The sequence below is a fragment of the Ovis aries genome, chromosome 5 (genome assembly GCF_016772045.2).
Source record: "Ovis aries strain OAR_USU_Benz2616 breed Rambouillet chromosome 5, ARS-UI_Ramb_v3.0, whole genome shotgun sequence".
NCBI lineage: Eukaryota > Metazoa > Chordata > Mammalia > Artiodactyla > Bovidae > Ovis > Ovis aries.
The window spans coordinates 16642508-16660946 of NC_056058.1; the positions used below are offsets into that span (position 1 = coordinate 16642508).

Genomic DNA, 18439 nt, shown 5'->3' on the forward strand with positions numbered 1-18439 from the left:
GTCTGTCCTGGGTCTGTCTCAGCTCAGGCTAGACCGCTGGAGCCAAGATACTGTCACATTTGGCAAATTGCAAGCAGGCAGCTCCTGATGCTGCAGTGCCAAAGACGGGCAGGGATGTGATAGGAAGTTATCTGGGCTCCCTCTTGAGACCCAGGGCTGGGCTCAGAGTTGAAGGGATGGGCACCCTCCTTGCCTTTCTCTGTGTTTCAGTTTCCTCAGCAACAAAAAAGGGGTCTTGAGGTCACTGGGGGCATCTCTGAGTTCCTTCAGTTATACCCTGCATGGAGTCCCTAACCAAACCATTTCATGGCTTTGAGCCTTCGAATGTAAAGTGCAGGGCTGAAAGAGAAGGAATAAGTTCTGGGCATGAGGGGGGTGGTATCCATTGGTCTCCTTTGATGCTCCATCCCCAGCTCCCAGGACAGAGCTCAGAGCTGAACAGTAATATACCCTCCTCATGATAGCGAAACTGACTGAGCGCCTACTGTATACCTGGCCCCACAGTGAGAACATTATAAGGATTTTAGATCTAATTTAAGCTAATTGAAGAAACCCTATGATATAGGATACTATTATTTTCTCTATCTTACAAATGGGAAACTGAGACTCCAAGAGGTGAAGACAATCACCCCAGATCACACAGCCAAGAGATTGTCAAGGCTGAGTTCAGGGCCAGATCTCTCCAATCTCAAGTCTGTGTTCTAAACTGCCACACTCTGCAGCCCCGAGAAACATCTGTTGAATGAATAAATGAGTGTTGATTGATCCTTTTGGAAGGGGGAGGGGACTCATGGCCGCTTTCCGTAATGACATAGGGGCCTCCAGTTCCCCTCCTCCCAAGTGTAAGGTCATGCCCAGACCCATTGCCACCCCTTACATCTTCCTGACACAGCTGCCACCTTGCAAGGAGGCAGCCAGGGAAATGCATTCCTCCACTGAACCCAGAGCAAAATCTCCTGATCTCCTTGAGACCCTCCAGCAGGGGAAGGAATGAGGAAAGACAGGAGAGGACATGAGGCGATGGAAGGTGAGGGGGAGGGGAGGGCAAACTCCCCCATGTGTCCCCTGGCAGCCTCCTTTAAAAACAAAACATAAAAGAACAAGAGGACTGCGTGTGTGCGCGTGCACGCACAAATCTATGAAATATTTAGGTGGCGCCCAGTGTGTTTATGGCTGTAATTAATCTTGTGTCTCGTTGGCGGAGAGCAAAACGTTAAGAAATTACTTTCCGGGGCCTGGGTGAAGTGCAGGCTGGCAAGGCTCCTTTCCCGGGATGGAGGCTGTGGAGGTCGAGGGTGGGGAGGATGGGGATCTGGGGTAAGCTTGTGGCCCTGGACTATGGCCTCAGGAAACTTCTCCTAAATTCCCCCTCCCCCATTACAGCCTCCCAGGAAGTTTCCAGCCTGGCTGGTGCCCCTTGTACTCCGGGCCAAGTGCTTGCCCGCAACCTTTTTTTTTTTTGTTTTTGGTTTTTGTTGGTTATTTCATTCATCTTTATAGCTTTATGGTTTGTTGTGGTTGTTCAGTTGCTCAGTCGTGTCCGGCTCTTCGTGACCCCACGGACTGCAGCACACCAGTCCTTCCTGTCCTTCACCATCTCCCGGAGCTTGCTCAAAACTCGTGTCCATTGAGTCAGTGACGCCATCCAACCATCTCATCCTCTGTTGTTCCTTTCTCCTCCTGCCCTCAGTCTTTCCCAGCATCAGGGTCTTTTCCAAGGACTCGGCTCTTCACGTCAGGTGGCCAAAGTATTGGAGCTTCAGCATCAGCATCAATCGTTCCAATGACTATCCAGGGTCGATTTCCTTTAGGATTGACTAGTTTGATCTCCTTGCTGGTCAAAGGACTCTCAAGAGTCTTCTCCAGCCCCACAGTTCAAAAGCATCAATTCTTCGGTGCTCAGCCTTCTTTATGGTCCAACTCTCATATCCATACACGACTACTGGAAACACCATAGCTTTCTTACTTACCTATGAGGTATAGTTTCCGCACAGTAAAATACAAACACTTGAGAGGTGCATGGGATGTGTTTTCAGGCAGGTGCACATCCCCCCAGAGTTTCTCTTGGGTCCCTTTGTAACTTCTCCCTACTCCCTCGCTTCCCCACCTCTGGCCCCGCCCCTTTTTAAGCAACCGCCAATCTGATTGGGTCACCCTGCGTCAGTTTGTAGTTTCTGGGTAGCATTCTTCTTTCTGGCTTCCCTGTCATTGCCTGTCTCAGTGCTTCATCTCTCTGCACGGCTGAGGAATGTTCTTTGGTTCACATGGACCATGGTTTGCTTATCCATTTGCCTGTTGATGGACAGTTTGGTGGTTTCCAGTTTGAGGTTGCTCTCAATCTTGCTCCTGAGCAAGTCCCTAGGAGTGGAATTGCTGGGTCACTAGGGGCTTCCCAGGTGGTGCTAATGGTAAAGGACCCACTTGCCAATCCCTGGGTGGGGAAGATCCCCTGAAGGAGGGCACGGCAACCCTCTCCAGTGTCCTTGCCTGGAGAATCCCATGGATGGAGGAACCTGGCTGGCTACAGTCCATGCGGTTGCTGCTTAGCTGCTCTGAAGCTACTTAGCACACACACAGGGTAGGTGTATATTTCACATTGTAAGAAGTTAGTTTAAATTTTGGAAATGTGTTGACAGGACATGCAAAGCTGGGGGTGGAGCATATATTTACATCTGGGAGACAGCTCAGTCCCAAGAAGGGGAGGCTGAGGACAGCCTGTGTGGCTGGGAGTGGCAGAGCTGGGACTCAAACCCAGGCTGTCTGTGTCAGGAATGTCACCCATGGGCTACACTCTGCCAAACTGGGATAAATGGATGTGGCGTCTTAGAGTCTCTCTCTTTCCCATCCTGGCTGTGAGCAGCTCTGATTCTGCTTGAGGGCCAGGGGTCCAGGTGCTTAATAAATGCAAACAGAAGCTGAGACAAGAGTCGTGATTCTGGCTGCAAAATATCTCACTCCTTCCTCAGCTGGAAGCCCCAGTGGCTCCCCAGTGCCTTCAGGATAAAGCTTAAATTCCAAAAATGCAGCCTACAGGTCCATTCTGATTCTGGCCCTATTCCTCTTCCCTCTGTGCCAGCCTTCTTGCTGTTGGCGGAATACCCACACATGGTCCTGCCACAGGGCCTTTGCACCTGCCATTGCCTCTGCCTGGAATGCTCCATGCTTGACTTGCACATGGGCAGTTCCTCCTCTTCCTTCAGGTCTCAGCTCAAAAGTCACCTCCTCGGGACTTCCCTGGTGCTTTATGGTTAAAACTCCATGCTCCCAATGCAGTGGGCCTGGGTTTGATCCCTAGTCAGGGAAAGTGGATCCCACATACTGCAACTAGAGAAGCCCATGGACCACAGTGAGCACCCCACAGGATAACAAAGACCCGGAACAGCCGAAAAAGGAAAAAGTCATCTTCTCCAGGAAGCCCTGCCTGACTTCCCTGTCTAAACCAGCTCCACCCAGTCCCCTCTGTGGCATATATCACCCTGTGATTTCCTCTCTCCTGTTCTTTTTCTTTGAATTTCTACAATACATTAATTTGCTTAGAAAGCTTTTTACGCATTTACATCATGCTCGCTGTCACCTGACTCTGAGCACACCCTTCATGTGTCACAAATCACCTAAGCTTTATTTTGGGCTGCGTTGGGTCTTTGTTGCCGCTCAGGCTTTCCTCTAGTTGTGGCGCGTGGGTTCCTCGCGCACGGGCTTTGTGGGTGTGGGCTCCAGAAGTTACGGTGATGGGCTCAGCCACTGCGGCTCCCGGGCTCTATAGCACAGGCTCAGCAGTTGTGGTGCTCGGGCTTAGTTGCTCTGTGGCACGTGGCGTCTTCCTGCATCAGGGATCAAATCTGAGCCTCCTGCACTGGCAGGCAGATTCTTTACCACGGAACCACCAGGGAAAGTCTTAATTCATCTAAACTTTTAAAGAACTCTCTGTGTTGGGTAATGTTGTTATTTCCATTTATAGATGAGGCAATTGAGACCCGGAGAGTCTTGGGCCTCAGGTCCAGCAGGCCTCTGCGCTCCGGGGGTATGCACCTGTGGTCTGTTGGCTCTGCAGGACTGGCCTGAGGCATCCTCAGCTGTGTGCCTGGTTGGTCTTAGCACAAGGTACAGCTCAGCATGGTGGATAAACAGCTCCAACTTTTAAAACATTTATGTACTTTTTCCTCAGCAGCACCTCAAGGCATGTGGGATCTTAGTTCCCTGACCAGGGATTGAACCCACATCCCCTGCAGGTGGGAGCGTGGGTTCTTAACCACTGGACCACTGGGGACATCCCAAACAGCCCCTGCTTTTTACAGATGAAGCAGCAGAAGTCCCAGGAGTGGATAACTTGCCTTGTGGCAGGGCTAGCTTTAAAACTGCTTCTTGGACCTGCTAACCCCGTGTCCTGTACCATCCCCAGAGCCCCCAGACTGTGAGCCCCAGAGCCCTGGAGGAGGCTTGGCGGGTGCTAGCTCAGACGGCGAACAGATGCTCGCTATTTTAAACCCACTGTTTAACTCATTAAGACAGCTGTTTCCCATCCCCAAAGTCGGTGGAATTAGAATTAAATTCATTCCAGAATTAAACACACACATACATACACACGCGCATACCCACCACCATTTGGAGGCGAAACTTGTTAGCATTTAGGCAAGCTGCGCCTTCGAGCCTGGGGACGGGGCTGGGCTTCCGCCTGACAAGTTAGATCATGGCCCAGCGGTTGCCAGCTGGGCTGGTGGCCAGGATGGCCCGAGGGCCCAGATTCCTGTGTGTATCCAGGCTTCCACCGTTAGAGTCCAGCTGCCAAGTGGATGCCCCCCACTCTCCCCGCTCACACACCCCTGGTCCTGCCTGACCCCTCAGACCCAGGGGCACCAAGACAAAGCTCAGTATTTGCACTTGAACTGACTTTCCCTCCTTGGACCCCATTTCACCCTGCTGCTCACATCTGAGACAAATCTCACCTGTCCTTCCTTCTCTCCCTTCACCTCTTACATCCAAACAGTCAGGACTCACCGGTGATGCCACTTCCAGGCAGCTACTTCCCCTACTGCTACTGCACCCGTCCAAACCTCCATTACCTCCAGCCTGCATGACTGTTCCTGCCTCCTTTCTGGGCTCCTGGCTTCCACTCTTACCCCCAACCAGCTGTTTTCCTTCAGCAGCCAAAGGGATTTGCTAGTTCCTCAGTCGGTTATGCCACTCTTTCACTTAAAATCCTCCAATGCAGGGCTGTCCAATAGAACTTTCTGTGACCAATGGAATGTTCCAGACCTGTGCCACCAAACATGGTCACTCACAGGTGGCTACAGAACAGTTGAAATGTGGCATGTATGAGTGAGGAACAAAATTTTTAAGGTTTTTTGATGTTTTTATGTTAATGTTTAAATGTGTCATTTTAATGCAGTGAAATAAGCCCAGGTTGCTGGTGGCTGCCATGTCAGTCAGTGCAGGACTGAAGGTCCATCAGCTGTTAGTGGCCTGCCCAGATACCCTGGGTCCTCATCATTTTCTCTGCACTGCTGGCTGGCATCCCAGCCCAGATGCTCTGCCTGAGCCTGCTTTGCTCATGGCAGGCAAGGAGTGTCTTAAGAGTTCGTGCCGTCCCCTCCAGCAACCCCCAGCCAGCGGCAGGAGCAGGGGTGTATATTCCCCAGCTCCCTTGTCCCTCGAGCCACGCAACTTTGCAGTTCATGCTCGGCAGAGGCCCCAGTGGGACTGAGCCCCTCTAATTAAGTACCACAGCCACCTAATCACAAATGCACCCTGGACAGGCTCCCTCCCATCCGTCTCATACTCCCTGACTCCTCCTGGGGCTTCCTGGTGTCACCTCCCACATAAACTGCTTGCATCCCCAACCTTGTCTCAGGGCTACCTGCTCTTCCTCCTCCCCCTCTCTTCCTTCCTCCTCTCTCTCCTCCTCCATTTTAGTGCCTTAAGCCTCTTTTTAAAAAATGTTTTGTTTCAGAATAATTTTATTTTCTTTTATTATTTTTATGTAGTTTTGGCTGTGCTGGGTCTTCGTTGTTGCCTGCAGGCTTTCTCCAGTTGGGGCACACGGTCTTAGTTGCCTTGCAGCACATGGGATCTTTCTGGACAAGGGGTAGAACCCGTGTTCCCTGCATCCGGCAGGAAGCAGAGAGTTCCTACATTTTCTCCACCCAGCTTCCCCTCCTGTTAACGTCATGTATTGCCTGGTAGGATGATCAAAACCAGGAATCAGTACAGGTAGAATCTCATAAACAGACCTACAGACCTCATTTGAATTCCAGTAGTTTTTTCTGGGAGTGTCCCCTTCCTGGTCCAGGACCCCACCCAGAGTCACTCATTTCATCTCATCGTCACATTGCCCAGCATCCTTCATGCCAGAATAGTTCCTCAGTCTTTCCATGTCTTCCACGACCTTGACATTTGTGAAGAACGCTGGCCAGGATTTTGCAGAGGGTCTCTCATCTCGGGTCTGTCTGATGTCAGCCCATGGTTGGACTGGGATTGTGTGTTTCTCCCCAGAATCCCCCAAGGGGCTGATGTGGCATCCCCCTTGGTGTAGGATGTCAGGAGACTCCAGAAGTCGCTGGCTCTCATCAGCAGTGATGTTATGATCACGTGGTCAGGACATGTGACTCCCCTCTCCCCCGGAAAATAACCTTCTTACCTTTCAAATTTGTAAATATCTCAAGAGAGGTCTTTGGCAGTGTAAAGCCATTCTGTTTCTCCTTAAACATTCAACCAAGCATTCTAGCATTTCTCCCACTGATTCGATATGTTGCCTACATACAAATGAGTTCCATTCCAAGAGCCCATTCATAAGCCCAGTGAACTCGTAAGTTCAATAAAGTTAGCCTAACGTGTCAGTCACTCAGTCGTGTCCAACCCTTTGCAACTCCGTGGACTGTATAGCCCACCAGGCTCCTCTGTCCAGGGAATTCTCCAGGCAAGAATACTGGAGTGGGTTGCCATTCCCTTCTCCAGGGAATCTTCCTGACCCAGGGATCAAACCTGGGTCTGCTGCATTGCAAGCGGATTCTTTACTGTCTGAGCCACCAGGGAAGCCCAAGTTAGCCTAGGTACTTCACTAATACAATTAGCTATGTAGTACTGTAATACGCTTTACACAAATAATACATAAACAAGCAAACACCAAAAATAAAACATTTTTAATCTTACAGTACAGTACCTTAAAAGTACAGTAGCACAATACAATCAATGGCTGGCACGCAGGGGCAGGCATCGAGTGAAGAGGCAAGAAGAGTTACTGACTGGAGGAGCTAGAGAAGGTGGGAGATGGGAGAGCTGTTGGGAGAGCTGATGGGAGAGCTGAAGGATCGTCAGCAATAGATGGAGGGCAGGTTGCAGCGTCACTCATGCCTGACGTTGATGGCACAGCTTCTGGTTCCTTGTGGATTCAACTCTATTTACCCTCTTGAAAAAAACAATCCAGCGATGTCTTGGTAGTAGCTCTTTTCTTCCCCCTTTCTTCATCATAGATGACACGGCAGCTGCTGGATTGCGATCTGAATGGCTGTTGCAGCTTCCGTGTACTGTTCTGCATTTGGTCCCGTGCTTCCAAAAGCGAACAGAGCCTCCTGAAATAAAGAAAACCCCTTACCATCTCCTGCACCGCGAATCCCCTCGATTTTTCAGCTGCTTCTTCCTCTTGTTGCTCCACTCCTTCAATTATTTTCACTTTTGTTTCCGTTGTTATCACTTGGCACTTCTTAGCAGTACCAGCTATATCGCTACTGCCTTTACGCTTGCTTCCGGACATCCAGAAAGTGAAAGTATTAGTTACTCAGTCGTGCCTGACTCTCTGTGATCCCATGGACTATAGCCCACCAGGCTCTTCTGTCCAGGGAATTTTCCAGGCAAGAATACTGGAGCGGGTTGCCATTTCCTTCTCCAGGAGATCTTCCCCACCCAGGGATCTAACCTGGGTCTCCCACATTGTGGGCGGGTTCCTAACCAATTGAGCCACCAGGGAAGCTTCCAGACATCCTGGGCTTGAAATAAAGATGCTGTACTCTCTCCTGTAAAGTACACGAAAGCACAACGACTTATAGAGGATGCTCTCACATGCAGTGTACACCAGACAGGTGAACTAAACTATGTGATTGGACCTGCAAACACCCGTTTGCATCTTTGAAATTTAGCAGCTCGAAGGTTCGTATGTAGGGGACTTACTGTACTTTGTTATGGCAGCCCTAACAAACTCTGTTTATTAACTGCCCATCTTTGGAGAACTCTGGCTTGAACTTTTCCCTATCATTCGCCTGTTCCTTTGTTTACCAAATACTCCCTAAAGATCGACATTTTATCTTTCCTTAAAAAGATTGTCGAGTCATAAATGAAAAACCTATATCACTTGCTGCAAAGGGAAGGGACCCACAAGAAATAAAGATACGGAAAACAAAACGATGCCTCAAAATGTCAATGGGGAAGGGAATGAACTTCCCTAGTAATTCAGTCATTAAGACTTTGTGCTTGCGATGCAGAGGGACTCAAGTTCAATTCCTGGTTGGAGAGCTAGGGTCCCACATGCCACACGGCGTGGTCAGAAAGTAAAAAAAAAAAAAGAAAAAAAATGCCCATGGAGCCAAGGACCTGTATCTTAGGAAAATTAGCCATTGCCAGAAAGAGATTAAAGACAGTAGCACCAAACAAAACTTGCTCCAAGTAAGCTCCAGGGGAAGAGAGTGATGCCCCTCACCCCCATGACTGGCTCCATTCAAGGACACCTCCCCTTTTGACCGTCCTGCCCGCTCACTTATTCAGGGCTATGATCCCCTGTTATCCTCTCTCTGTCCTATTCCCCAGTCCCTCCCCTGGTTCTCCTGCTGCCTCCGTGGCTTCTCCACCTCTCCTTGTCTCTCCAACCCACCCTGCATCCACCAACCAGAGGGTTCTTTCAGAAACACAAATCTTTCTTTATTTCAGGAGTCATACATGAATTCATTCCCATCGTAAGAAGATTCAAACAGTGGAGAAATACAGACAGCAGAAATGCGAAATATGATCTGATCATGTCCTGTCTCTATTCTGATCTTTCCTAAGGCTCCTCATCAGTCTCTGTAAATTCTGAAGTCAGCGACATTCAAGGTTTGGGTCGGGTCCTGCCCTTTCCCATCTCTCTGCCATCCTTCAATAAGACCCTCTTCTTAGACACTCTGACAGCTTGCCGTATCCAACCATTCAACTCTCACTCCCTCCCTCTCACCGCAGGCCCTTTGCACATGCCCTTCGCAGTCCCAGCATGCTGTTCTCCACCCCCTCCCTCCAGCTTCATCCTTCCTCACTGTTTGGTCTCAGTGTGCTGACACCTTATGTCTGCTTGGCCTCACCCAGACGTGGGCCCTAAGGATTCCAACTGTGCTCTCAATTCTACACCTGCCATGACCAGGGGCTCCCCCACAGTTGTGGAGGCTGGAAGGCCAGACTCAAGGTGTCGGCAGGGTCCGTTCCTTCTTGCTGGCTCAGACGGAGGGCCTGTTTCCCGCCTCCCTGCTAGCGTCTGGCGGTTGCTGGCTGCCCTCGACACTCCTTGGCCAGGAGACGCAGCCCTGGAACCTCTCCCGCTGTTGTGACATGGCCTTCTATCTGTCTGACTCCTGTGTCTCTTCTTTATCATTGGCTGAGGGCTGCTCTGGGAAGTATTAAACCAACAGCGGCAACCTAAAGAATTAAGTAGCCAGCCTGCTGAAGTGTGGCTGAGGAGAGAGAATTCTGTTCCCGGTAGAGGGAATAGCCCTTGCAAAGTTCTAGAGGTTAGTAAATCATGATGCATTCGGAGCATTGAAGAGCATTGAGGGGTTTCCCTGGTGGCGTAGTTGGGTAAGAATGCGCCTGCCAGTGCAGGGGACACGGGTTCAATCCCTGGTTCAGGAAGATCCCACAGGCCTCAGAGCAGCTAAGCCTGTGTGCCGCAACTATTGAGCCTGTGCTTTAGAGCCCGCGTGCCACGACTGGAGACCACCCGCGTTGAGCCCATGCTCTGCAACAAGAGAAGCCGCTGCAATGAGAAGCGCGTCCAGCACAGCAAACAGTAGCCCTTGCTCACCACAACTAGAGAAACCCCACGCAGAGCAATGAAGACCCAGTGCAGCCAAAAATAGTAAAATTTTTAAAAAGAAAATTATTGAGGTTTTGGAGACCGGCAGGAGCTTGACTATGGAGAGCTGTGTCAGACACAGAAAGGAGCTTGGATTTCAAGAGGGCAGTGGGGAACCATGGGAGAGTTGAGAGCATGGAAGAGAGCAGAGGATTGAACTTTAGAAGTATGCTTGACTGCTGTGTGGTGATGTACTGAAGGTGTTGTGACCTGGAGGCAAGTCTGTGATGGGAGAATGAAAACTTCAGACCCTAAGGGCTTCCCTTGGTGGCTCAAACAGTAAAGAATCTACCTGCAAGGCAGGAAACCTGGGTTTGATCCCTGGGTCAGGAAGATCCCCTGGAGAAGGGAATGGCAACCCACTCCAGTATTTTTGCCTGGAGAATCCCATGGACAGAGGAGCCTGGCGGGCTACAGCCCATGGGGTCACAAAGAGTCAGACACGACGGAGCAACTAACACGCACATGGTGAACGTCAATCAAGCGTCATCTCATTTAATTTTCTGAGCACCGACCCTACGAGGCGCGTTGCTCATCGTTACACTCATCTGAAAGATCTGGAGACTAGAGCCCCAGAGAGCTTCAGTGGCTTACCTGGTCTCGCATAAGCTTGTTAATGGCAGAGCAATGATTCAGGGCCTGAGCAGGCTGCCCAGCCAGGTGACAGCCTCACGGTGGGAGATCTGGGGTAAAGAGTTGAGAGGGGACATGAGGCTGACGGCCAGCACTCTGGATGAGGAACGAGGGGCAGCTGGAGACCCGGATAGAGAGGAAGACCCAAGCTGAGAGAAGAAAGCTGGTTTGGGTGATCTCCGGGACCTAATGCCTGATGATCCGAGGTGGAGCTGATGTAATCACAATAAAAATCAAGTGCACGATAAATGTAATGCACTTGAGTCATCCTGAAACCATCCCCCCACCCCCAGTGCACAGAAAACTTGTCTTCCATGAAACGGGTGTGTGTGCTCAGGTCTGTCTGACTCTGTGACCTCATGGGCTGTAACCCACCAGGCTCCTCCGTCTGTGGGATTCTTCAGGCAGGAATACTGGCATGGGTTGCTATTTCCTACCCCAGGGAATCTTCCCTACCCAGGGATTGAACCCATGTCTCTTGCGTCTCCTGCACTGGCGAGCAGATTCTCTACCACAGGGACCACCTGGGAAGCCCCCGGAAACAGGTCCCTGGTGCCAAAAAGGTTGGGGACCGCTGATCTCCCAGGTGATGGGGATGTGGACCACCCGCTCCCTCTAGCCCAGCCCTGACATTGCACTTCTTCCCACCCCTCCCATCAAGTCAGTTAGACCCTGGGGACATAAGAACTGAGACTTGAAGGGAAAGAAAAAGCCGGCCATGAGGAGATAGGGCCTTCCAGCCTGAGGCACAGACTGTGCAAAGGCCCTGGGGCAGGATTGTGCTAGGTGTGTTCACGGAAGAACATCAAGGAGGCCTGTGAGTCTGGAGCAGAGTGAGCAAGAGGGAGTGAGGGAAGGAGGAGGTCTGGGATTTGGGCTTTAAAACCTCATGGGCAGAGGGTGCCCTGAACAAGTCTAAGTCCCCTGGGAATCTCAAAATGAGTGAACATTGACCCCCTTCTTCAGTGGGTCTCTAGGAGGCTTGAGGAGATGATGATGGCAAAATGTCAGTGAGAAGGCTGGGTCCATGCCATGGTGGGGAGTGTGGACTGCCAAACCACTCTGTGGCGCCCCTGAGCTTTACCCTTAGAGGTCCAGTAGCTAGGGATGTGCTGAGACTTCTAGAAGTTTTTTCGAAGGCTGCCCAGTACCCAGGTCAGAGCCCCAGGAATTCTGTCTTGGCAGGGGGTGGAGGGACTGGATGTAACAGGACGATGTCACAGAGGCTGGGGGCATCTAGAACCCCGGGGGCTCCTGGTCTCAGTGTTATCTGCCAGGAAGGCCGCCTGGGTAGGTCATCTCCTCCTGGGACCAGCCTTCAAGGACGGAATGCGAGCCTGGCTGCCCCCAGGAGCCGTTTCCGTGTAGGGCCACCAGGGTCCCTGCTGCTCTGCTCAACTGCCTCTGAGCTACCCTTTCAAGTTCACCTCCATTCCCTCCCTGGCCACGGGTCCCTTGGGAGGCCCTGGAGATGCCCGGAGGCCTCCCATTGGCGGTCCCCAGTGGGACCTAGCTCCACGCCGCAGCTGGAGAAGGACAGGCCAGCCATGGGGCGGCAGCAGCCAGCTGTGGCCCTGGGGGCAGTCAGGGTCTCGCTGATCCTGCTGGGGCTGCTCGCTCCCTCACAGGCGGTGGTACGGGCCGTGCTGGACGGCAACTTGAGCATGGTGGACTTTGCGGATCTGCCAGCTCTGTTCGGGGCGCCCCTGGCTCCCGGGGGCGTGCGAGGCTACCTGATGGAGGCCAAGCCAGCCAACGCATGTCATCCCATCCAGGGCCCACGGCCGGGCAACGGCTCCCTGGGTGCCATCGTGCTGATCCGCCGCTACGACTGCACGTTCGACCTCAAGGTGCTGCACGCGCAGCGGGCCGGCTTTGAGGCGGCTATTGTGCACAATGTGCGCTCCGACGACCTGGTGCGCATGGCCCACGTGTATGAGGACCTGCGGCAGCAGATCGCCATCCCCTCGGTGTTTGTGGGCGAGGCTGCTTCCCAGGACCTGCGGGTCATCATGCGCTGCGACAAGTCGGCCCACGTCGTCCTGCTGCCCGACTACCCGCCCCACCCGGACCTGGACTGCCACCCGGTGCTGGCCATCTCCTGGGTGCTGGGCCGCGCCCTGGCCCTGCTCACCAGCGCTGTCTTTGTCCTGCAGCATCTGTGGCGTTGGCTCTGGAGCTGGCGGGCCAGTGGGCAGGCCGTCAAGGCACACGCTACCCAGAGGGCCCGGGTCCGCACCTTCACCCGATGTAACGACCTCTGCGCCATCTGCCTGGATGAGTACGAGGAAGGCGACTGCCTCAAGGTCCTGCCCTGCTCCCATACCTACCACCGCAAGTGCATCGACCCCTGGCTCTCCCAGGCTGCCCAGCGCTCCTGCCCCACGTGCAAGCAGTCGGTGGCCGGCACGGAGGACAGCTCTGCCTCCACCGTCGACAGCTACGGGGACGAGGAAGACCCCTCGCTGTCTGGCCGCCAGACCCAGATCTGGGCTGTCCAGGCCCGGCTGCGCTCCCGGAGGCTGGCTCTGCTGACCCGAGCCACCTCCCGGCGCCGCTGTAATGCCACCTCTGTAGGGGAGGCCGAGGCCAGTGCGCCCTTGGAGGGGCCCCCAGAACGCCACTGAGACCCGCCAGCCCCAGACTGGTAGAGATCTGGGCGGGCAGGGTGGAAGGAAGGCATGTTTTTAGCCTGGAGACTAGATAATAAAGTGGGTTTGGAAGCGGATTCTCCCCCTGGTTACTCTGGGGCTGCCCAGTCCCTCATGCCATCTGTCTGGCAAGTCCCAGCTGAGCCCAAGGCTGGCTCCTGGCATCCGAGGGTGAGTTAGGGGATGTGGGGGTGGGAGGGTGGTCTTCTCAGGGATGTTATGTACATCATCCCCATGGTGGCCCTGTGACGGGCCCACCGTGCCTCTGTTCAAATCCTGGGTCCACAGGGCCTGATTCCTAATATTCGCTTTCATTTAAACCTCAAAAAACAATAAACTTGTTACTTGGGAATAATTTTAGCTTTACAGAAAAATTGCAAAGGGGCTCTGGACAGTTCCCATGGACCCCTCACCCAGCTTTCCCTGAGTGTTGACATTTTACCTCAGCATAGCATTTTTTCTTTTTAACATTTTGAGTTTTTGGTTACAAAGTATGTGGGATCTGGGCTCCCCAACCAAGGATCGAGCCCACACCCCGCCTCAGTGGAAAGCAAAGTCTTAACCACTGGACCGCCCAAGGAAGTCCCCAGCACAGCATGTTTGATTCAACCTTGAGAGCACCGTGAGTAGGTTATGATGAACTGAACTCTGGAGTCAATGGAAATTTCATCATTTCAGCTGCTTATAGTGGAAAGTGTCAAACACACTCAGGTTGAAAGAATGAAACGATGACTTTCCCCACGTGTACCCATCACTCAGGTTCCGTGATTTATTTGTGCTGTCGCACTGTGCTAAGTCACTTCAGTCGTGCCTGACTCTTTGCACCCAATAGACCATGGCTCCTCTGTCCATGAGCTTTTCTAGGCAAGAATACTGCAGTGAGCTGCTGTGCCCTCCTCCAGGGGATCGTCCCACGTGTACCCATCTCTCAGATTCAATGATTGATCTACTCCTGGCCATTCTTGTCTCCTCCAATTCTCCTTCCTTGCTGTTCTTTAAAAAATACCGTTTAACATTTGTATTTATTTTATTTTTGGCTGCGCTGGGCCTTCCTTGCTATGCAGGCTTTTCTCTAGTTGTGGAGAGCAGGGGATACTCTCTAGCTGAAGTGTAGGCTTCTCCTTGCAGTGGCTTCTCTCGCTGCAGAGCACAGGATCTGGGGCGCATGGGCTTCAGCTGTTGGCACGCATGGGCTCGGTAGTAGCAGTTATCAGGCTCTAGAGTATAGGCTCAATAATCGCAGCACACGGGCTCACTTGCTCCAAGGCACGTGGCGTCTTCCCAGATCAGGGATCTAACCTGTCTACTGCTTTGGCAGGTGGATCCTGTACCACTCAGCCACCAGGGAAGCCCCTCCCTTGCTATTCTGATGTAAATTCCAGATGTTTGTTTCACCTACAAATATTTCAGTGTGTGTCTCTAAAGCAGTAGTTCTCCACCGTGGTGGGGGTGTTGTGTTCCCGGGGACACTGAGTGATGACTGGGGGCACCTGTGGTCATCATGACTGGGGGCCTCCTGGTATCGAGTGGGTGGGGGCCAAGAATGCTGCTCCATTCCTCTTAGCCCCTGGGAGGGTCTCACCCCAGAGAATGATCTGATCTGACTGTCTACAGTGCCGAGAGGAGACACGCTGCTCTACAAGAGGTTAAAGAGCAACCTCACAAACTCCAGTATCAAGTGTGTGATTCCTCACGTGTGCATGCGTGCTAAGTCGCTTCAGTCATGTCCAACTCTTTGAGACCCTATAGACTAGCATGCCAGGCTCTTCTGTCCATGGGGTTTCCTAGGCAAGAATACTGGAGTGGGATGTCATTGCTTCTCCAGGGGATCTTCCTGACCCAGGTCTCTTGTGTCTCCTGCATTGGCAGACAGTTCTTTACCACTAGCACCACCTTGATGCTATAATTATTCCTAAATAGCGTTGAATATTTATCCAGGGAGCAAGTGGAAATGTGCACATTTATTATACTATGGTACAATTTTTTAGACTGAAGCAGGACCGAGATAGAATCTAGAGTCACTGATGGTCTCCTAAGCCACCTTAATTTTTTATTTATTTTTAAAAATTGGTTCCGTAGGTTTTAAAAAGTATTTAGTTTATTATTTACTTGGCTGCACTGGGTCTCAGCAGTGGCACTTGGGATCTCGCTTGCATTTTGCTAGATCTTCCTTGCAGCACATGGGATCTTTCACTGAGGCACACGGATTCTCTAGTTGTAGTGTGAGGGCTCCAGAGCTCGTGGGCTTCAGTAACCATGGCACTTGGGCTCAGTTCCTCTGTGGCAAACGGCATCTTAGTCCCCCAGCCTGGGATTGAAGCTGCGTACCCGGCATTGCAAGGCAGATTCTTAACCACTGGCCTACCAGGATGTCTGTCCAAAGTCTCTTTTAATTCAGAGCTTCTCCTGCCATCTTTCTCCCTTTAATTTTCCTTGCGGTTTATTTATTTGAGGCCACTGGGTCCTTCATCTTGCAGAGATGCCCCTGATCTGGGTTTTGTCAATTGGGTGTCCCCATGGCATCATTTTGGGCTTCCCAGGTGGCACTAGTGGTAAGAACTTGCCTGCCAATGCAGGAGATGTGGGTTCGATCCCTGGGTCAGGAAGATCCCCCTGGAGGAGGGCATGGCAACCCACTCTAGTCTTCTTGCCTAGAGAATCCCATGGACAGAGGAGTCTGGAGGGCTACAGTCCAGGGTCACAAAGAGTCGGACACGACTGAGTGACTTAGCGCACACACACGTGGCATCATTTTAAGTACGCCTCTGCCTCCTTTAGTTTCTTTTAATTTCTAGTTGGATTCAGAGACCAGTGTGGATGTGATTTAATTTTACGGTAAATAGATAACGGTGTTTCCTCAGCTCCCAGTGCAAGCTTTTCTCAGAAACTCGGGTCAATGACAGGGTCTTCTGGGCAACGAGGAAGGGGCGGATGCTAACTCTGGGGCAAGCGTGATCAGGAAGATCTGAGAGGGGATGCTGTATAGAATTTCTCCAGGGGCACAGCATGGGTGATAGTAGGATTTGGACACAGTAATCTGGGATTAGTGGCTTCGAGTGAATATCTGTATTTAGTCAAATGTCTTCTTTTTCACACATATTAGAGTGGGTTTTTTAACTTTTTTTTTTTTTCTTGTGCTGGGTCTTTGTCGCTGTGCTCAGGCTTTCTCTAGCTGTGTTGAGCAGCGGCCACTCTTCATTGTGATGTGTGGGCTTCTCGTTGTGGTGGGTTCTCTTGTTGCAGAGCAGACTCCGGGCAAATGGGCTTCAATAGCCGCAGCACACGGGCCCAGTGGTTGTGGCGCATGGGCTCTAGAGCGTAGGTTCAGCAGTTATGGGACATGGGCTTAGTTGCTCTGTGGCATGCGGGATCTTCCAGGACCAGGGACTGAACCCATGTCCCCTGCATAGGCGGACAGATTCTCATCCATTGTACCACCAGAGAAATCCACGAGAGTGTTTTTCACTTGTGTCTTGCTGCCTGCACTTCCCAGCTTCACTGGGAACCTCCGAAGTAGTTCAGAAAAAAGGGATCTGTTTTTGGATGGATGATGGCAAAGGGTGGGCTCTCGGTCATGGCTCTGGTGTGTGTATATGTGTGGGGTGGGGTGCAGAGAGGTGGGCTGAGGTCCTTGCACAGTATTCCTGGGAGATGGTAAAGACCTCCTACTCAGTGTTTGAGGGGCTTTGCTCCTAGCCCACTGGCCCTAAGGCCACAAATGGAGGCTACAGTATCCAGAAAACACTGCCTCAGTCACTCTGGGTGTCCGTCAGAGTCCAGAGCTGCCAAGAAGGAGCAGGCCTCTCTGCCCAGCAGGCATGGGCTGGGATGAGGATGGAGAAGTGGAGACAGGAAGCAACATGGGTAGCAGTCAGGCTTGGAGTTAGCAATGGGACCTGAGACCCCATCAGAGCAGCTTAAGCACAGACAGCTATTTCACATGAACCTGAGTAGTCAGGCCAGGGATAACATGGAGGCGCCACAGTGTCCAGGCCCCAGGTTCCTTTTGTCTTATTGTCCCATCTCCTCAGCAAGTGCCCATCTCTTCATAGAGCATAGTAGCTGCTTGAGCTCTAGCCATCACATCTGCATTCCAGTCAATGAGGAAGTGCTTACCTTTTCTGTTTAAGGACACTTCCCAGAAATCCCATACACCAGTTTTGCTCATATTCCATTAGCCACAACTCAGTCATATGACTACACTTTCCTCAAAGGATGCTGGGAAACGTAGTCTATTCTGAATGGCTAACGCTGCTACTGCTTCTGCTGCTAAGTTGCTTCAGTCGGGTCCGACTCTGTGCAACCCCAAAGACGGGGGTCCACTGTCTCTGGGATTCTCCAATGGTCCAGCTGAAAACCAGGGGTTCTATTACCATGGAAGAGAGAACAGATATTAGAACTGGCCAGCATGCCTGTCATTTGAACACATTTGAGGCCCAAAGAACTACCCAATTCATGTTTGTTGAATAAGTGATTGAATGAATGAATCCCTTACCTCTAAGCTTGAGCCTCCTTCAAGGTCACAGGCACCGCAGCAGAGCAGGCACCTCCTGGTTTACCAGACAGTTGACTTTTCTCACGATCATGCCAGCAGAGGGAGTGAACTCACTAGGGATGAAACCCAGCTCTTCCTGAGGTCCTACTGTGCTCCAGGCTCCAAGTTTTATAGCTTCTTCCCACCATGAAACCTCCCTGAGCCTCATTTTTGCCATCTGTAATATGGGAACCATAACAGTACCTGCCCTGCACGGTTTGCCAACCACATACAATGCCTCACACCTACTAAGCACTTTGTCAGTATTTGTCGATTGACTGAGTGACCTGCGCATAACCCAGCTATAAAATCAGGTGATCAGAACTGTGGGGGAACCACAGGCACTGTGTTGACCCAAAGGGAGATGTCTTCCCTAAGCCAGAAAATCTGGGAGGCTTTCTGGAGGCAGTGTCTTCTAGATTCAGAGCAGTAAGGGCAGGAATCAACACCAGGAAAAGGAGAAGTAATCCTGGCAGCTGGAACAGCATGGGGAAAGCCCCAAGCAGGCTAGTTTAGCATCCAGTAGGCACTTAATAA

The 18439-nt window shown here is 51.7% G+C and overlaps 1 protein-coding gene across 1 annotated transcript; it reads left to right on the plus strand.

Moving 5' to 3' along the window:
• The first annotated feature begins 1273 nt into the window (after positions 1-1273).
• Positions 1274-13344, plus strand: ZNRF4 (zinc and ring finger 4). The gene is made up of 2 exons (XM_012179201.3): positions 1274-1317; positions 11808-13344. The coding sequence occupies exons 1-2, from the start codon at positions 1274-1276 to the stop codon at positions 13342-13344; spliced, it is 1581 nt and encodes a 526-aa protein (XP_012034591.3).
• Positions 13345-18439: the final 5095 nt, after the last annotated feature.